Below are 20,603 nucleotides of genomic sequence, written 5' to 3'. Positions count from 1 at the left end.
TAGTTACTGCACCCAAACACAGTACATACCTTTCCCCTCATGTTGAGAGGAGATATCAAGGAATGACACACGCTACTATTTAATTATGACCACTCACTGAAAACGCATAAATACCACCAAAAACTTCACACGCAAATACACGTGCTGTTATGACAGAATGAGTAGTTCTCAGGTCAATCCGCTAGAGACAGCTCTGATAGCTGACCCTCGATATCTCGCTGAGTGTCGCGTATTGTCTCTCTGTACTGTATTTGCTTTTATGTTCATTATAGTGTCAGTGACTGGGTGAATCGCTATTACAGGCGAAACCCATTAAATTTTAAAGAGGAAGAGGAAGAAGTAGTAGTGTTTACCTTCGCAGCCTTGTACCCAATTTTCCCACCTGTGCGATGGTGATTTGTGCTGTCGCCGGTTGCTCTAACCACGATAGACACCAGAAGGACTTGGATATTAAATTCCATCGCTTTCCGAGGAACAGTGAAATTCAATTGAAGTGGATTAATGCCTGCAAACGGGCTAACTCGTTTACTGTTGGAAATGCTCGTGTGTGCTCTGTCCACTTTGACGACTCGGACTACATAAGGGACTTGAAGCACGAATTATTAAACCTTCCTATTAGACGTGTTTTAAGACCTGAAGCAGTACCACACTTACATTTTCCACTGAATAGTAACGGTTTAGCGAGTCAGACCTGTAAAGGTCGTGGAATAAGGACACAAAAGCGAAATAATCGGAAGGAGGTACGACAAATTTAATGATCATAGGCTTCAATTGAATCAGGCCTAGGTCTGTTCACACCAGGATATTTTCGTCAAGAAACACGATTAACCAACAGTGTTTATACTTATTTTATTTAGTATATGGCTAACACATCAAATTGCATATAAATACAGTAGTAATGCATAATATTTACAGTTTGTAGTATTTACAGGTTCAAGTTATTTACCTAGTCAACACACAAAGGTGAGAGAAAAAAAAAGTCTCTATGGTTTCCCTGGTAGGTGGTGAGAAGACACTGCTCCACTATGTGCCAAACTGTTCATAGCACCACAACTGCACGCTGCCGAATTAAGTATTCCCCACTGCCATGGCCAGTGTTGAAGGTTGTCCGGTTCTGTGAAAAATCAAAAACCCCTGGTTTGTTTTTCAATCATGGTAGATTGTGATATTCTGGTGGAGCACTTGATATCCATGCTTGCTTCTAGGCCTGAGCAGATTAAAGTTAGCGTCTGCTAGATTTCTGGCTGTTCTAACAGGTGGATGTCTAGATTTTGGCCTGTTGATAAGAGCATCATTCATGTTGCCATGGATTGGCAACTGACTGTTGTTAGTTATTTTCCTTTAATCTCGGAGGAGAGCATTTTCCCGACGGAGGTGAGGTGGTGGAATATGGGATAGAACAGGAAGTGGGAGTAGATATTGTCCCTGATATCATACGCATTCAGCTTAGTGTCAATTAATTTGGTGTGACTGCTGTTCAGCCATATCGATGAGCAGTATTCTGCAGCAGAGTGCACAGAGTGAAGACCGTAGGGTAGATGCTAATGATCCCCAGGTGGTTCCACACAGCTTCTGTAAGATGGTGATCCTTGATCATAACTTAGCAGCAGTTTTCTGAAGATGTTACTTGAAGGACAGAGTTCTGTCAAGAGTAATCCCTAGATATTGTGGTTGTCTGTTGTGGGCAAGACAAATGTTCTCAAACTGAACCTTCAGTTCACGATTGGACATTTTGTTGCTAAAGTGAAAACAAGTAGGCATAACTTCAGTTTTATTTAGATTCTGTTGTAATCTCCATTTGCGAAAGTACTGTCCCAGGGTGGTAAGATCAGCTGTCAGTGTTTCTTCAGTGTTTTCCATGAATTTCCATGAATATAGAAACCTAGGTCAAAGTATTCAAATAATGCAGATCACCATAGAAGGACTGAGCAGATCAAAGTGTCAGTTTTTATCAAGACTATCTCTGGAAAATGATATTGATGTAATTCCTTTATGTATAATTTTTACTGTTAATAAACAAAATAGCGTGTTTAAACTTTTCGGCCATGTTTGTAAACAAACTATTGTTAACTTCCGGGAATGAAATTTTTCATGAACATTTCGCTGACATTTTGGTTTGCATATGAGCGAAGACGCAATAATATAGAGCATGCAAATTCGAAACTCGGAGTACAATGCTTTCTTATCTCTACTAAAAATTGACTATCAAATCACAAGCGAAGTTCTAATACCCTAATATGCAGTATTTTAATTTTTTTATTATGTTCTTTGAGCTATGTTCTAGTGTAGTTTCATTTCCAGTTTCGCTACTCGATGAATAATCTAACCTTCCATAATCATTTGTACATCATCAAAATCATACTAGGTATTCTAACTGGGTTAAATGAAGATTTACCCCTGTGGGTAGGGGTGCAAACGAATACACCCACGGTATCCCCTGCTTGTCGTAAAAGGAGACTAGAAGGGGAGACCAAGGGATGATTGAATTAGAACCTTGAGATTAGTACCATCATGCGAGGAGCACCCTGGGTCGCCTTTACTTGCGAGTAGTACCACTATGTTAGATACACAATAGGTTTGTAATTAGTAGCAACAGGGTGAATCAGTGTGGGTTTTACAGTACCCATGATTAATACCACCGGACGAGTTGGCTGTGCGGTTAGGGGCGTGCAGCTGTGAGCTTGCATCCGGGAGATAGTGAGTTCGAACCCCACTGTCGGCAGCCCTGAAGATGGTTTTCCGTTGTTTCCCATTTTCATGCCAGGCAAATGCTGGGGCTGTACCTTAATTAAGGCCACGGCTGCTTTCTTCCCAATCCCGTTGTTGTCATAAGAGCTGTCTGAAATACATTTTTAAAAAAAAAGTGATTAGTACTACTCTATGTGGAACACCACGAGCTTACATTGCCTGGGATTAGTTCCACTGTGAGAAACACCATGGGTGTGGGCATTGCCCGTGATTCATTCCACTATATGAGCGACACTGTAGGTCTGCATTGACTGTGATTAATACCCACTATGTGAGGAACACCACGTGAATACTCGCACCTGTGACTAGTACACCTAGGTGAGGAACCTCATCGGTTTGCGTTGGCTATGAGTGGTGCCATTGTGTGAGAAACACCATAGGTCTGCATTACCTGTACAAAGTCTTGTGTGGAACACTGTGAGTCTTCACTACTTTTGATTAGTATCCCAACATGACAAATACCATGGTTCTACTTTACTAGCGGCATGTACCATTATGAGGGGCCGTTGACGTGGCTTTTGGGCCCCTTTAGAAAACAAGCGTCATCATCATCATCAGGTTTGTACTTTGGAATGGTCCCTTGGTCGGTAACGCTGTTTGTTTCTGGTAGTTTTTGGGTAGGATCCACTGATTGTTTTGGGGTTCATGTCCATCCATTCATTCTTCATGTCATCTTTTTTTTCTTTTGATCAGTGGATGGTTTAAAACTTTTGTTTTGTAATTTTATTTCGTACCATCAGGGGCCGAATACCTAGATGTTAGGCCCCTTGAAACGACAAGCATCATCATCATCATCATCATCATTGTATGTATGTATGTCATAAATGAGAGTGATTAGGTATATTTTCTTGTAACCATTTAATGTTTTTTTTAGTTTTAAGATTTTAAATTTAATGGTCAATTCACATTGTAACTGTAGATATGTATGCCCTTTTTCGTGTCCTTTTTTCACTAGACTGTGATGCAATATATGTGATGAAATCCAAGAATAAAAAAATCTTCCTATTTTTCATTTCTAAAAGTTTGCAGCAATGGTGTCTCCCATCAAGCACTTTGCCATAATAGCCCCAGGGGCTCTCAACTTGGGAGCGTGGGTTGGCGATCGCAGGGCCCTTAGCTGAGTCCTGGCATTGCTTCCACTTACTTGTGCCAGGCTCCTCACGTTCATCTGTCCTATCCGACCTCCCTTGTTCTTTTCCAACCCCGTCAGTTTTAGGTTTGCGAATCCTAGGGAGTCTTTCATTTTCACGCCCTTCGTGGCCCTTGTCTTTCTTTGGTCAATACCTTCAGTTTTCGAAGTGTCGGATCCCTTCCATTGTTTCTCTCTGATTAGTGTTATATAGAGGATGGTTGCCTAGTTGTACTTCCTCTTAAAACAGTAATCACCACCACTACCATTTGCCATAATACACCCAGCGCTCGCCCAGCTCTGAGTCGTACGGTGTTTTTGAACAAGATTTCCCGTACTGTATGAAGGTATTATGTACATACACACTCATGTAATGAAAATTGCGTAGGAACAATACACTGAACATTAAACACGTGAACAGTTAAGGACAAGTTTCTAATTACACATTAATTATACCGTTAGTAATAAGTTCGTAACAAGTTAACTAGTTAAACATGCTTTCGAGCAGAAGTATGAAAGAGACTTATAAAGACTTTTTATCTTTTTAATCGGAAGCTGAACGAATGTTTTAATAATATTTTGGTTAAGGATAAGATTTTAATTACACATTTTAAGCATTCTTCTCCCCCACTCCAACCACCACCATCCCCCCATTAGATAAAGTTATACGTTTCTAATTAGAAGAGATCAAGGCTGTTATGAGAACAATAAATTGTGTATACTTTCATATTTTTGTACCTGATGTACGAAACATGTACTACGAATGATTTTATAAAATTGCCAAAGGCAAATAAAGGTATCGATAAGGTGGTTAAACAATTCATTGCTTCTTAGTTCGTCATATTGATACTGACATGAAGTGGATAGTTTGTAATACATCTGTCATGTTCAAACTCTCAATCTTGGCATCTGAGGGCCGACACTACCACTGATCCACAGAGAAATGTTATATACTGAACTGTATCTGGAATTAAATAAAATGTGCACATTTGCAAAAAACACCTATGCACTTACAACTTATTCATCGCCAACTTCTCTGCAGGTTGAGGTCGTAGTAATATTCAATTAGGGCTTTCATATTAAAACATTGCAATCTGAGTGTGTTGGCCATGCGGTTAGAGGTGCGCAGCTATGAGCTTGCATTCGGGATGGTGGGTTTGAAACCCACTGTCGGCAGCCCTGAAGATGGTTTTCCGTCGTTTCCCATTTTCACACCAGGCAATTTAATTTAATTTTCATTAAGGCCACTGTCGGTTCCTTCCTACTCCTAGCCCTTTCCTATTCCATCGTTGCCATAAGACCAATCTATGTCAGTGCAACATTTAAAGCAACATTTTAAAAAAATCAACAGTGCAAACTGCAAATTTGCAAAAAAAATTCTCGGAGTATTTTGTAGTTTTCTTTCTCAAGTTATAAATGGGACCAAGAAGAAAATAATTTCTGCCCTAATATAAATTAGAGTCTTCAAATATATCTGTTACATTAATTAAAATTACTTGTGGACCCGTACTGCTCAGCAGCATTTCTTATATATAGGTCAGATAACTTGTCTTGATTTGCCTGTCACAGTCATATTCTTTTGCCTGCCCTTTTCAGTATTGTGAACATTTAATACCGGTACCTAATAACCGATTCATTTGTAATTTATTTTTATAACACTTCTTTCCATACTACATTCTCTGTGCTTCGACCATTCGGGCGTATCTCGATTTTAACATTTTCAAACTGTCTTGTCTCAGATAGTTCAATATACAATTGACCGTGGCTGAATACGGGTTCGTGAAAGTAGACTACCCACTTTTTCAAACTTTTGTCCCTGCGTTTTATTAATGGTCACACAGAAGGCTAGTCGACTTCATACCTTCCCGTCTGTATGTACGTAGAATGTTTTCTCTTAGCAGCATGTAAGTTATTAAGAACGTACTGCCATCTGTTGAGTATATTCAGCAGCTGGGGAAGGTCAGAGAATCAAAGAGTATCTAGCAGAGATAGTATTCTTCCATCATCAGAGGAAAGCGTTAGTCGTTTAGCAACCTGCTAAGTACAGAATGTATTGCTAGTTACCGTAAGCCGTTGCTTGCAATTATTGGTGTGATCATTTAATGATTTAATCTTGAAAAAAAAAAAAATATATTTCCATTGACTTTTCAAGAAATGAAAGATTTTTCCTGTACAGTACTATTGAGACGATTTGGAGATTTTGGTACAAACCTCACCTTTTAACACCCTTGTTAGCATTTTATATATATAGATTATTTAGATTTCTGTCTGCGTCCATGGCTAAATGGTTAGCATGCTGGCCTTTGGTCCAGAGGGTTCCGGGTTCAATTCCTGGCCGGGTCGGAGATTTTAACCTTAAATGGTTAATTCCCTTGGCTCAGGGACTGGGTGTTTGTGCTGTCCCCAACATTCCTGCAACTCACATACCACTATCCTCCACCACAATAACACAGTTACCTACACATCACACATGCCGCCCACCCTCATTGGAGGGTCTGCCTTATAAGGACTGCAGTCGGTTAGAAATAGCCACATGAAATAATTATTATTATTATTGTTTCCGAATTAGGCCGCCTATGGACCGCATTGAACTTAAGACTTTCTCTTCTTATTCTTCTTATTCTTCTTCTCCTCCTCCCAGAACCTCTTCATTCTTTCACTTCTGATCTTTCTTTCTTCTCAGATATGACCAGTTTGGGTCTACATTTTGGTGGTTTCTCCTGAAATGTTTTGATGCTGTCCACTCGACTTCTAAATTCTTTTCTTTAGTGAACCATATCCACTGTAAGTTCACTTTCTATTGCATCTCTTTTTACCTCTTCCACCCACTTCGTTGAAGCTTTTAGTCCAGTGATGTACTTGAATATTTTCTTAGTTAGCCGTTTCTCATCCATTCTTTCTAGATGCCCATAGAATGTTATTATTATTATTATTATTATTATTATTATTATTATTATTATTATTATTATTATTATTATTATTGTTGTTGTTGTTGTTGTTGTTGTTGTCGTTGTTATTATTATTATTATTATTATTATTATTATTATTATTATTATTATTATTATTATTTAGATTTATGTGTTGGGTAACATATAAGCTATGTTGCCATCCTTAAAGAATAATAATCTTCGTTGATGGTGTTAAAGTAGGGTGACCAAATGCATATAGATAAAAAAAAGAGGACAAAACTATGTAAAAAGGACAATGCCCCAAAAAAAGACACAAAAATTCTCCATTGAGAGTCTGAATTTAGACATATCTTCTAGTATATTCTAATTTTCACATACATGTATCCATTTCCATATTATACAGTAAATTTTTACAAAATATAAACTACAAAATTAGTTTACACACCGTGATGGGACTTTTCTGAAGATCCAATTGCCTTTAGGAGTTTTGGCTTTTCTAACATCATGATTATCTGTTTCCCGGGTATTGTTGCTTGTCTAACATATACTTACAAAACGATTCACATGTAAATTCCTTGAAATACTTTGCCCTTTTCTGACCACAAGGTAACTTGTTAAATTCAGGGTGATTACTACTCTCATTCAGGAATTCTTTGAAATGGAATCATCAGTTTGAAAAGTTACACAGGTTACAAATACAGATTTTTTTTCCAACATTACAATAATCTACCTCACTTTTCAACGCCATCCTTTTAAAACAAAAACCCATTGTTTAAAGTATTTGTAGCATGATTCATACAACATCATAGCTTTCTCCATATGAACACTAACGTTTTTTTAATCAAAACCTTCTTTTCTAGCAAATGAACATCTCTTGCAATCTGCAATTATTTCAAGAATATACTTTTCTTTCCTTTCTCTTTGCATGATATGTGCATGAAATACGGACATCAATGAATTTAAATGTCATACGTAGGCTTCTCTTAATCTATTTTCAAAAAATGGAACAAATATCATAGGTGATTTACATGCAGTTAAGAAATAATAAAGAACACTTGTAAAACCGAAGTAGTAAAATGGATTACCCCAAAATAAGCAGATTCATTAAAAAAGGAAAACTTTTTTAACCCTCCAAGCGCTGATCGTTTCACTCTTAGGTGCTGAACATTCTTGAGGCAGCATGCTGATACATTTAAAAAAAATTATAATAAATACTTGCCTTTGCTGGCAGGACCTAGTGTTTACAGTGCACTATGTCTTCTGGTATGGGCTAGAGTAATTTTGTTACTTTCATTGATCTGTCTCTGTCTTATCCTTGGCTTTGACAGTATGAAAGTGACTGAGGTATGAGCGATGCTAGTAATGCCATTCTTTCTGCAGCCAGTCCCTGTTATGAATGGTGTGAAAATGTTGCTCATAGGGTCGGTTGGTGCATGCATTTCAGTGGGCTTGGCAGACTGATATGTAATAGCAACTTATGGCTCGGTGAGGAAAGCAACGGGAAACTACTTCACTCCTCATTTCCCTAGTACGCCTCTTCAGTGATGACTAGGCCATCTATGACAGCTGATGGCGGAGCTGTTGAGGATCCAACCAGCCTTAGGGCTGAAGACTGAACATACATACATAATAAATACAAATTTTAACTATATAAGGCCTAGGGCATATTATATATCAATTTCTTCAGGAAGAATTAGAGAATAAGATAATAGTAGGATGTTTTATTTACAACTATCCAGTAAAAGTATAATGGATGATTAGTCATTTTTTTAAAAAAATCAAAAGATATTTCAATTTTTGAGGTTGGTCACAAGCACTACATTATCTGAAATTAAATTCCAAGATTTACAAAATGTGCCAAATTTCATTACAAGCACAATAATATATAATAATATAAACTTCAATGAATAATAAAAAAAACTCAGAGAAAGTCTGTTGTGGTGGGTTATTAGGTCTAGATGTGCCTGGTAGAGTTAGCAAGTTTGGATTGCCTACATCACTACTTGACGCATCACTATAGTCATGGGTATCTAAATTAGGGTCATATTCTTCCCCACTTCCAGAAGAAAAGTTGTCTAATGATAAATCATCAGGAAAATCTTCTACATTACCAATGTCGTCTTCACTTTCATCACTCCCAAGCTCCTCCACTGCTTCTCTAATTGCACTTGAACCACTTAGTTCACTCATGTTTGTATTATAATAATCACTAAACTAAAAGAAACCAATTAAAATAAAGTAAATCAGCCACACAATTATCACAAATCGGCTAGCAAACAATAACCTTCAAACGCTCGAAGCAACCGCACAGTTTGAGCAGACATAAACAAAGACCAGTTCACAGCTGACAAGATCGCTGCTTACTGATTTCCTTCCCCAACCAAAGACCAACTTGCACTGCCTACCAGAATAGAGAATTTCATTTTGCAGCGAGAATATTCGTAAAATCGATTGTTATACCGATTTTATTAATCGTCTCACTGCGAGACGATAGCACTTGAGCTGGGATCCCAATCATCTCATAGCGAGACAATAGTACTTGGAGGGTTAAAAATCCACCCGGACGCCGGACAAAGGTCTAAAAAGGAGGACATGTCTGGACAAATAAGGACGTTTGGTCACCTTATCTAAAACCATGTTTAGCATCCTGTTTCATGCATGACGTTGTTTAAATCAGTATTAATACGGGTTTACACGGAGTCGTTAACTGGGCGAGAACACTAATTGTTTTGAGCTACAACTTGCTTTTTCAACTCAGGGACTCAAGACCTTTTCCAGTTCATTCGAAACAAGTTCCCTCGTTCGTACATTTCTCACTCGTTCAATCATGGCAGAATGTGAAGCTGCGAAAGTTGTTTGCAGCCTATTAATACATGAGTTGAAAAATCATTTGAAAATGTATTTGCAGGGAGTTATCGTTGTAAAATCAAAATTGCTACAGAAAGGTGTTCAGGAAGGAGCTAAATCAGTTTTGGTTTTTGCTCAATAAATTAAAAGTGAAATTTAGAGAAAAGACACTAATATGAGAAGAACAATTCCGGCAGAATCTAAACTTCATGAAGAAGAAACTTAAAATTTTCATGTGTCCCTTTTTCATTTGACGAGCTTCTTGCTGGAGGGACATCATTATCAAAAACATTTCTTTCTTCTAGCCGCTTCTATGTTGTGCTGCCTGGAACTTGGAACTTCTGGTTTTGATTCAGTTTTATTCATTTCCAGGTTAATTTTTAAAATGAATGCACTATCGAAAATCGTGGGTTGCTAGATTGTTTATATATATTGTCAGCAGAGGCTCTAGATGTCTTCGAGTTTGCACAAAATATTTTGAATTTCCTGATAACAGGAAGGTTTTTTTTGGGTGCCACTCCATGAATCTTGAAACCATCAATGTTCATTTCAGTGTATAATGCTTCCTCCCTTGCATGTCAGAATCTTTCATGCTTTGTAATTTACATTCCACAAACATTCCTTTTTGTGAAACAACTCGACGAATTTCATCAACTGTGCGATACTCATTTTATACATTGTCATGTTGTCACCTCTTCGGCAGGAATATGACTGAAGCGGTGGTGCTCACTCCAACCAGTCGACTCCCACTCCCATTACTGCCTGTTAACATGAGGTAGCGATCACAACCGGCTGACCGATTCCCAGTTTACGACTCCGTGTGAACCTGGCTTTATAGTAATATGAACTGCGTTATGCTTTCCTTGTGTGTTTGTCCTGTGTTCCTAAACTTTTACCACCTGTACTTATCTTCCCTTTTCCAACACTTACCTGGCGTACTTCTTATCCTACACTTGTCCCACATCAGGACTGAAAATCTGTCAAGATGACCAAGCAGTGAATGTTGATGCCCTCCCTCCTGATTAAGCTGGGCAGCAGACAAAAGTTTTGTCGGAGGCTGAGGGATGGACGTAGGAGAACTGAGATCAATGAGAAGAGAGCCTGTCTATTTGAAGATGTGGAGATTGTCTTTGTCTCCTCTTTCTGTTGCTCCTTCTTCCCACACTATCCTGTCGTTATGTTCATCCTATTTTATGTTTCTTTACTTGTTCCTCCTCCTCATCATCATCATTTTCCATTATCGAGCTGCTTCTCCAAACTGTGTCCCAGTCCAGGTTTCTTTCCCTAATACTACGTTGGATTGTGTCTTTCCATCTCAGTCACGGTCGTCCGCGGCCTCTCCTTCCTTGCATTTGCATTTCCATCACCTTTTTTTGCATTCTTTCATCACTCATTCGCTTATTGTGCCCAAACCATCTTACTCGGCTCTTCTCTATTCTATCATTCATTTTTTCCACTCCATTTTCTTCCCAGATTTTCTCATTCCTTATTTTCTCTCTTCTACTCTGTATCATACTCCTCAAGAACTTCATTTTGGCTGCCTGTATTCGACTCTCATCCTTCTTTGTCATGTCCAAGTTTCTGCTCCGTAAGTTGTTATGGGTACGTAATACATCTTGTACATAATTTTCTTTGCTTCCATTGGCACATCTTTGTCCCTTTACATATATCTTACACTATGATAGAAACACCATCCAGCTTGATTCCTCTTATTGATTTCAGCATCCAGTCGAGCATTCTCCATTAATTCACTCCCCAGGTATTTGAACATCTCCTCTACTTCCAGGGGCTTGTCTGCATGTCTAATCTGACCTTTCCCTTCTTTCTCCCCTGTAGTCATAACAAGAGTTTTACTCTTTTCTACTCTTATTTTCAACCACATTCTTCGATCTTCAAATTCACCACATCCAACTGTTCTTGAACATTCATGTCCTCTTCTCCCCAAATTACAATATCATCTGCAAATAACATGTTCATTTTTCTTCTTTCATATGCTGCTTCTGCTGTTGTCATGATGTCATCCATTACTATTATAAACAGGGTTGGCGATACAACACTTCCCTGTCTCAGCCCACTAGTACCAGGCGAGTTGGCCCTGAAGTTATGGGCGCGCGGCTGTGAGCTTGCACCTGGAAGATAGTGGGCTCGAATCCGACTGTCGGCAGCCCTGAAGATGGTTTTCCATGGTTTCCCATTTTCACACCAGACAAATGCTGGGGCTGTACCTTAATTAAGGCCACGGCCCCTTCCTTCCAACTACTAGGCCTTTCCTACCCCATCGTCACCATAAGACCTATCTGTGTCCGTGCAACGTAAAGCCACTAGCAGCCTACTAGTGATTTTGAACCAACTTGTCCTGCCAAATTGTGTTTGCATGCAACTACAACATTCCTTGTACATTGTCATGATCATTTTTATTAATACCTGTCCAATTCCATTTTACACCAGACTGTTCCAAACTTTAGTCCTGGGGACAATGTCATATGCCTTTTCAATGTCAGTGAATGTCATTACTATATCATCCCCGTACTCCCATTGCTTTTCCATTAGTTATCTCCTGTCTTATCTGTATATGACTTGAGTTGATACTAAAATTCATAATCCAGCGTACAGGGTGGGCGAGAAGTCCCCGTACCCCTGTAACTGTTTAGTATCAGATGTTATGTTACATATGTATTATCATTATTATTAGCTGAGCTGAGTGGCTCAGATGGTAGATCACTGGCCTTCTAACCTCAGCTTGACAGGTTCAATCCTGGCTCAGTCCGGTGGTATTTGAAGCTGCTCAAATACGTCAGCTTTGTGTCGGTAGATGTACTGGCATGTGAAAGAACTACTGCAGGACTAAATTCCAGCACCTCGTAGTCTCTGAAAGCCGTAAAATGTAGTTAGTGGGCCTTGAAGCAAATAACATTATTACTTACATATTAAGTGTCCAATATATCTGTATGTTCCCCATTGTAGCGGTTTGGTTATTATTTATTATTATTTACAAAAGATAAAAAGAGTGAAACAAGCTAAAAGATTTCCACGTATTCAATACTGTTTGTTGTAACCTTAAAAAAAAAAAAAAAAAAGTTATATATATTTGATACTAGTTTCGGTCTTGCTAGAGGCCATCATCATGCTGTAAACACACTTCTGTATTCCTCCATGTTCTTCTTGACATATTTTTGAGCATATCTGGTGTTATAGTGCGAAATGTATCGTCAACAGCATTGCGCAGTTCCTCGTTTGTAGAATAACGACATGCAACTTAGTGACTCCCCATAACGAGTTGTCAGGTGTGGTTCCTTTCCAACTCAATTCTGTAATGAGGATTCTCTTTGGCCCACATGACATTTCTAGCACGTGAGCTGCGATAAATAGCACATTCAACTGAAAACATAACCTTGGTATGTCTCACTGCATTTGGGAATTTGGTTAACAAATCACAGCATGCTAAAACGTGCTCATTTTGGTCTTTATCCGGTAATTCGTTTATGAACATTGGTCAAAAAGGTCTGAACTTAAGGTCTTTTTTTAGTGTAATCTCACACTGTTATCCTCGGTATACAGAGTTCCGAAAGACGTTTACGCATCGACTTCATTGAAGATTGTTCAATTGAAGCACAGACTCCAGCACGTTTCTTCTCGTATCTTCTTCCTTAGACTCTATGGCCTTTCTTTAACACGTCTATCCCAATCGATAAGTGTTGCTTTTCACGGTGGAGCCTTATTAAATCTTCCCTGGAATGCTCCCATAATCTGTCTCATTGTTTGCCCTGTGTGTTGTCGTTCGTGCACCCACACACTTGCCACTAACCGCTCCTCAGTAGTGTAACTCTTACCGCTCACATCTGCCATGGCTTCACACTAACACTTGACTGCGACAGTATGTATTCCAACACTTGGTTCCAACTATTAATGAGAAGTAATACAGCTACCAACCTGCATAAATAACATAGCATAAATAGCATTTGATACTAAACAGTTACATGGGTAGGGGACTTCTCGCCCACTCTGTAGAATAAACATGTAAAATTTGGTCTCCACAATACTGTAATGATAAAGCAGCTTTTTATATCACCTGAAAAGTGAGAGAAACCAACTTAGCTCCTTCCTCCACTGACTGTTCTCTGTCACTTATGATGTGTGATTTTTTTTTTTTTTTTCAGTTGTCGCCAGTGTCTAGCAATGAGGAGGAGATGTTGACCGTAAAAGAAGAGCCAGGTTGGTTGACAGTGAAAGAGGAGCCGGGATTGGTTCAAGAAACTGAATTTCCATCATTGGTGAGTGTGTACTTACCATTCGTTTAAAAAAACTATTGTTTGCTAACTAACATAGTGGGTTCGAACCCCACTGTCAGCAGCTTTGAATATTGTTTTCTGTGGTTTCCCATTTTCACACCAAGCAAATGCTGGGGCTGTACCTTAATTAAGGCCATGGCCGCTTCCTTCCCACACCTAGGCCTTTCCTATCCCATCGTCGCCATAAGACCTATCTGTGTCAGTTTGACGTAAAGCAAAATTAAAAAAAAAAAAAAAAGAAAGAAGCTGTTTTTAAGCCTTAGACAACGTTTATCTAAGTTACGAACAATGTTCAGCCATTGTTTAGCTAGACGTCATTTAAAGTTTCAATATTGTCGCAACCAATGAAATTCGTCTGTACGCGCGCCAAACTTTAGTCAGCTGACGTCGTCCTACACGTTACACAAATATGACTAAGCGCGTGCATGGTTTGTCTATCATTTTTGGTGGAAATTAAATCTTGTAATATTGTCGAGAGTAAAGCGACACGCAACCGTGTTGGGAAGTGTAGCTTTCATTATAGTGTTGTTACAGTAAGTGTAATATAAATAGCATTGGTGAAGGGAAGATGGAATTATGGTACTGTGCAGCCAAATGAGTTGTATAGGCCAAATAGATGTAGCTTGCATTCTGGAGATCGTAGGTTCGAAACACACCATCAGCAGTCCTGATGATTGTTTTCCGTAGTTTCTCCATTTTTACACCAAGCAAATACTGGGGCTTTTATTGTAGCCACGGCTCCTCCTTCCCAGTCCTTGCATTTTCCTGTCTCATAGTTGCTGAAAATTTATCTGAAATGGCGGGACGATTATCTGGAAAAAAAAAAAAACTTTCTTGTGTCACTATTATGTGTGCTTACTTGGCAGTAAATATAATGTAACTGAATCCCACCCAGTTGATGTATGTGACAGCCATCTGATGATCGGTACAGGTTTTATGATATGGATGGATGTAGGCCTAGTCGATGTAACCTATAATTCCAAGAAAATTATCCCAAGTATAATAAAATAAATTGGTTGCCAAGAATTGTAGTCAAGTTGACATTTATTGAGCCTGACACAAGGGACAGTCTGGTAACTACTGTAAGTCCCTTATATTATCTCTTGAAAAACAAAATCTTATTTTAAACTGTTCCTCCCCGTACATTTGAAATGAATTGCTGTGATTTTGCAGTAGGGGGCCGTCGGACTAACCTTTCTTCCCGGAATCATCTCAACATGATACCGTAAAACCTTGTTAAGATGTTTTTGCAGGGGACAACAAAAATGAACGTGTTAAGCGAGAAAACGTACTACTGAATATACGAATAAAAACTATCCAACTGGGATGTGGAAACATGAGGGCATTTTACATCAAGTATCCACGGGTACAGTGAAAAGTATATCCACCATTTCTAAAGATGAGAGGAAAGTATTAAAAGGTGTGAAAACACGAGAGAACAAATATGAAAACATTTTCTGCTGTGGTTTATAAAATAACAAAGGCACTGAGCGAAGAACACCAAACATTAAATATGAAAACATATGCATGGGGGCCAAGTATTATTGCAGATCACACTCTTTCTAAACCAAATGGTAGTAGAGACCTCTTAGACAATGAATTGGAGGTAACACTCGACCATGTGCGACCGGGAGGAATGACTTTGACCGCCAGTTTGAAGAACTTCGACCAAGTCGAATGATCGAGTCGAAACTCGAAGGTGCGAGTTCAACATTCATAACCTCTGCGCGCTTGAAGATGCGGATGCCAATCCAATTTCTGAAAGATTTTAATTTTGTCTTCATTAGCAAGGAATTTGACGATTTTTTCCATATATTTAACTAGGCTATCACAAGACAATATGCACCACGCTAGTCAATTTCGGACGAATATGTTCCTAATCCAGACGCGTAGTCACTGTACCTTTCAACACAAAATACATTTCTAACTTCTGAGCAGAATGCGAAATACAAGACAAATAGACTCGCTGTGTTATTCAGCAATCTTGCTGCGGAAGCAAAACTGAACATTCCTGAGGCTAACGGCTTGCTCCCTGAATGTGCGACTTATCCTATGAACTTCAGGAATTTAATGCCGTTCTCTGTAATCACGCATCTGTGGCGATGGATCTTATCCGAGTTGGAAAACACGTTTGTTTCACAAGAGATGACAAATGACATTTTCAGCTCTAGGAAAAATGTGATCGTACTAAGCTGTATAGCGAAAATATATGACGTGATAAGTGAGGTAATTTTATATAGATTTAATACGATGAGAATCGGGGCTTTGAATTTACGATGTGCTAAGTGGGAAAACATGTTAATGAGGAATGCACTAACAAGGTTTCACTGTAATACAAATTCTATGTTTTGTGGTACATAAACTCTGATTGTGATTCACTCCTAAAATTTGAGTTTAAACAGTGTTCTCGACAGTGTTTGAACATGGCCGCTTGAACATTGGTTTTAGACAGTGTCTAAATGTTAAATAACATCTTTGTAACACGGCATACATACTTAGACATTTTTTTAATGGTAAACATCGTCTAACTACCGTTCCTGCAATCGGCTCAGTAAATTGCCGTCATCAGTTTTCCTTTCATAGTGTAAAACGAAAGCAAAAGATTTTCCAGCTCCAGCGAGGTCGGGATGTTAGTGACACCTTCCATCTTTCTCTATGTAACTACATGCAAATCTTCAATCTTTGTTTCATTCAGGATTATTTCTTATTATCCTGTTCTTGATTGAGTATATCTTATTCTGGATCTACCTCTTGTTGCTCTTCCTTCAGGCTTAGGCTCCATCATCATCATCAGTATACTTCCTTCTTATCCTCTTAGCATGTCCAAACCATTCAGTTTACTTCTATCCATGCTGTCAGATAGCTTTTCTCCAAGCAATTGGCTGCATAGTTTGGGTCACATTCGGGATGTAGTAGCTTCGAACCACACTGTCGACAGCCCTGAAGATGGTTTTCCGTGTGTTCGGTCTCATTTTAGAGTTGCTTACTCGTGTTGAACGAGGCCTAGCTCTTCCCACAGTCCACGAAATGTGCTTCATTAAGTGCAAAGGGAAGGCCAACATAATGTACATTACATACTTCATTCATTCACAAAACTATTTACACTGTACAAAATATACATTAGGATGCCATGGTCCATGTTGTAGCGCACAAACACAATACTGTTACCCACGCTCATCCAAGTCTCGGAACTCACTGACGCCGGTAAGGCGCGTGACTCTGTCCCCCTTCCACTGGGGCTGTAGCAGTCTGATTGTGCTGACCTCTGACGAAAAAAACACATGGCGTTCAACATACCGCCCACCTAATTTATATATAAATTACAAACATAAATATTATTAAGAACAATAAAAATTAGCACTCACACTGAAAAAGTCAAATGAAAAAACCAAAGTTTTAGCACATAAAAGATTACACCTTTTCACTAATTACACTTTTTCACTATATACAGTTTTAACCTCTTCTGGGAAGACACAAAGTTTTGCAATTGGCTGTTTGAAGGTCCCCTTGGGAGTGCGAATAGTGGCAACTCGCACCAAGCCGTCAGCACCTGCGTGCGTATCTACCACGATCCCTGTCTGCCACACGAGAGGTGGCAAGTTGTCTTCCTTGAGAAGAACCAGAGTTCCGGGTTGAAGGTTGACCCTTCCTGCTGACCACTTAGTCCACTGCTGGAGTTGACATAGATAGTCCCTTGACCATCGCTTCCAGAAGTACTGTCTGCAACACTGAAGTAATTGCCACCTGGACAGACGAGAACCTGAAACTGTAAGTAAATCTGGCTCTGGGATGGTTGTGAGAGGTTCTCCAATCAGGAAGTGACCGGGAGTCAGGAATGAATAGTCATCAGGATTATCAGACAATTTGGTTATTGGTCTCGAATTCAGGCATGCCTCAATCTGGACTAACAACGTGGACATTTCTTCAAAAGTCAGTACAAGATTTCCTGCAACCTTCTTCAAATGGGACTTAGTAGACTTTATGCCAGCCTCCCACAGCCCACCAAAATGAGGGGCATGCGGTGGAATAAAATGCCACTGGATTCCACATTGAGATGTGAAGTCATCCACCTTCCTCTGATGTACTTGAGATCTGAAAAGGGTGTAAAGCTCCCGTAGCTCGTTTCTTGCTCCCACGAAGGTACTTCCATTGTTGCTGTAGATATTCTGGCAGATACCCCGACGCGGTGTAAATCTACGCAGAGCAGCTAGGAACGCATCAGTAGACAGGTCAGAGACAAGTTCAAGATGGATCGCCTTGGTAGCCATGCAGATGAATAGAGCAATATAACATTTTAGCTTTGTTTTGCTCTTACGAGTCCCTTGCTTAATGTAAAGTGGACCCCCATAGTCAACTCCACAGTTCAAAAATGGTCTGTTGGGTTCTACCCTGTGGTGTGGGAGCTGGCCCATGAGTTGAGTTGATGTACTTGCCTTCAACTTGTAGGAAGGGAGACACTTGTGTGTTATGTGCCTAATGACAGACTTACCATTAGGTATCCAATATCGTCTAATGGTTGCAAGCAAAAGTTGGGGTCCAGCATGCAGAAGTCGCATGTGCTCACACATTACTAACAACCTGGTCACATGATGATTAGGTGGTAGGATGATGGGATGTTTCTGGCTGTACGGAGCTTGAGATTGTTCCAATCTGCCGCCCACCCTAAGAATCTGGTTTGCATCTACAAAGGGATGAAGAGACTTCAACTTGCTGTCCTTTGCGATCGGTCTGCCAAGGCTCCAATACGGCTGATAATGACCCCTAGATGGGTCGAAACTAGTACCGTATAATTTTGTAATTTTGTGAATATATTGTATTGAAAAGGTGGAAACATTTACGTTATTATTATTATTACTTATATAGTACGAATGATCCTGTGCGATGCCTCTTGAAGTTCTACTACAGTCAGACTTCCCACCTGTCTCCTTGAAGCAGCAAGCCTGAGGTTGTTCATGTATCTCAGTATGAAGGCCATGACTCTCACCAGCCGTGACCAAGAAGAAAAGCGTTGGACGAAATCTTCAAGGAAATGACTGACAACAAGTAAGCAAACAGCTGGTTTCCGTTGCTCTGGTACATCAGTGAGTTCGGAAGTTTTCTTCATGTCGCTGACAGGCCAGGTTGACGGTGGCTGGTAGAGCCAGGATGATCCCGCCCACCATAACAGATTGTCTTGAAGAAGATGTGGTTCAATCCCTCTCGAAATGATGTCAGCTGGATTGTCCTGTGACGTCACATGGTTCCATTGTTCTACAGATGAAAGTTGTTGTATCTCAGACACTCGGTTACCAACCAAGATGTGGGCTCTCCTGCAAGCCAAGCTAGTACTATGGTAGAATCAGTCCAATAGTAGTTTTGTTCAATTTTGAGGTTAAGTGCAGTTTTAACCTTATTCATTAATTTTACAAGGAGTAATGCACACCATAGTTCAAGTCTAGTGAGGGAAATCTGTTTCAGTGGTGCTACTCTGGATTTGGAGCTTAACAGCACTACTGTTACATTATCCTTGACATCTATACTCCGTAGGTGAACAGATGCTCCAAAGGCCCTTTCTGAAGCATCAGAGAATCCGTGTAACTCATATTGTTTAATCTCTCCGTCTCCCGTCACTCTTCGAGGGATGCGAATGTCGTTGAGTGATGGCAAATATGCATGAAACTGTTCCCAAGCAGTTAATAGCTCAGGAGGCAAACTCCGATCCCAGTCCACTTTCGCCTGCCATACATGTTGCAAGAAAATTTTACATTTTATTATTTCTGGACCTAAAAGGCCCAAAGGATCAAAAATGGATGAAATGCAGGATAACACACTACGTTTTGTCCAGGTTGTGGTCTTCTGGGTGTGACTGGTAGCTACAAACTGGAAGATGCCCTTTAGAGGATGCCACAGTAGTCCCAAGGCCTTAATGGTACCCTCTTCCTTGTCATCCAGACTCCAGGGCAGTTGTGATTATTGGTGCTCAAGAGGTATGTGTTCTAAAAGAGTGGGATGGTTAGCACACCATTTACGAAGAGGAAAGCCTGCGCTACTGAGTAGTTCGATCAGCTCTTGTTGCAGACTGAGTGCATCTCCAATGGTATCTGCTCCACTCAGAACATCATCAACATAGAAATCTCTTCGTAATGTCTCCAATGCTCTTGGGTATTGCAGTGCACCATCGTTGGCAAGTTGTACCAGGCATCTCGTGGCTAAAAAAAGGCGCTGCTGAGTTACCATAAGTTACAGTGGAAAGTCGATAAATCTGGATAGGTTCATTCGGAGATGAACGCCATACAATGCGTTGCGGATCTTGGTCATCAGGATGAACTAGAATGTGCCTGTACATTTTTGTAACATCTGCATTGAAGGCATACTTACGTGTTCTAAATCTCAAGTTGATAGAATACAAGTCTTCTTGCACCGTAGGTCCAACCATCAAGATATCATTCAGTGAGTAGTTACTAGTAGTTTTAGCAGAGGCGTTGAAGACGATTCTGACCTTAGTGGAAGTGCTGGACTGCTTCATTACAGCATGATGCGGCAGGTAAGATGTTGGCTTATTGGTTTGCGTTGTCACAAGTTCCATGTGGTGAAGATCAGCATATTCTGTCATGAACTCAACATAGTCCTTCTTCAAGTCTGGTTGGCGATGTAACCGGTGTTCAATTTGACTGTGAGTGGCGTATTTAAATGAATCTCCAA

At 39.8% G+C, this 20,603-nt stretch overlaps 1 protein-coding gene across 7 annotated transcripts in view; it reads left to right on the top strand.

Annotated features, from left to right (window-relative positions):
* Nucleotides 1-339: 339 nt before the first annotated feature.
* LOC136885706 (uncharacterized) overlaps nucleotides 340-20,603 on the top strand; it is a 101,412-nt gene continuing 81,148 nt past the window's right edge. For 5 of the 7 annotated variants that reach the window (XR_010861591.2, XR_010861590.2, XR_010861589.2 and 2 more), the window contains exons 1-2: nucleotides 340-740; nucleotides 13,791-13,904. Coding sequence is in view for 2 of the 7 variants with exons in the window: in XM_067158424.2 (XP_067014525.2) it covers nucleotides 390-740; nucleotides 13,791-13,904 (465 nt within the window). In the remaining 5 variants the exon portion in view is untranslated. Of the gene's footprint in view, nucleotides 837-10,336; nucleotides 10,471-13,790; nucleotides 13,905-20,603 lie in introns of all 7 variants that reach the window. The other 2 variants (XR_010861592.2, XR_010861593.2) reach the window with 2 other exon arrangements.

Source organism: Anabrus simplex, chromosome 14 (assembly GCF_040414725.1).
Source record: "Anabrus simplex isolate iqAnaSimp1 chromosome 14, ASM4041472v1, whole genome shotgun sequence".
Lineage (NCBI taxonomy): Eukaryota > Metazoa > Arthropoda > Insecta > Orthoptera > Tettigoniidae > Anabrus > Anabrus simplex.
This window is presented reverse-complemented; position numbering and strand designations above follow the sequence as displayed.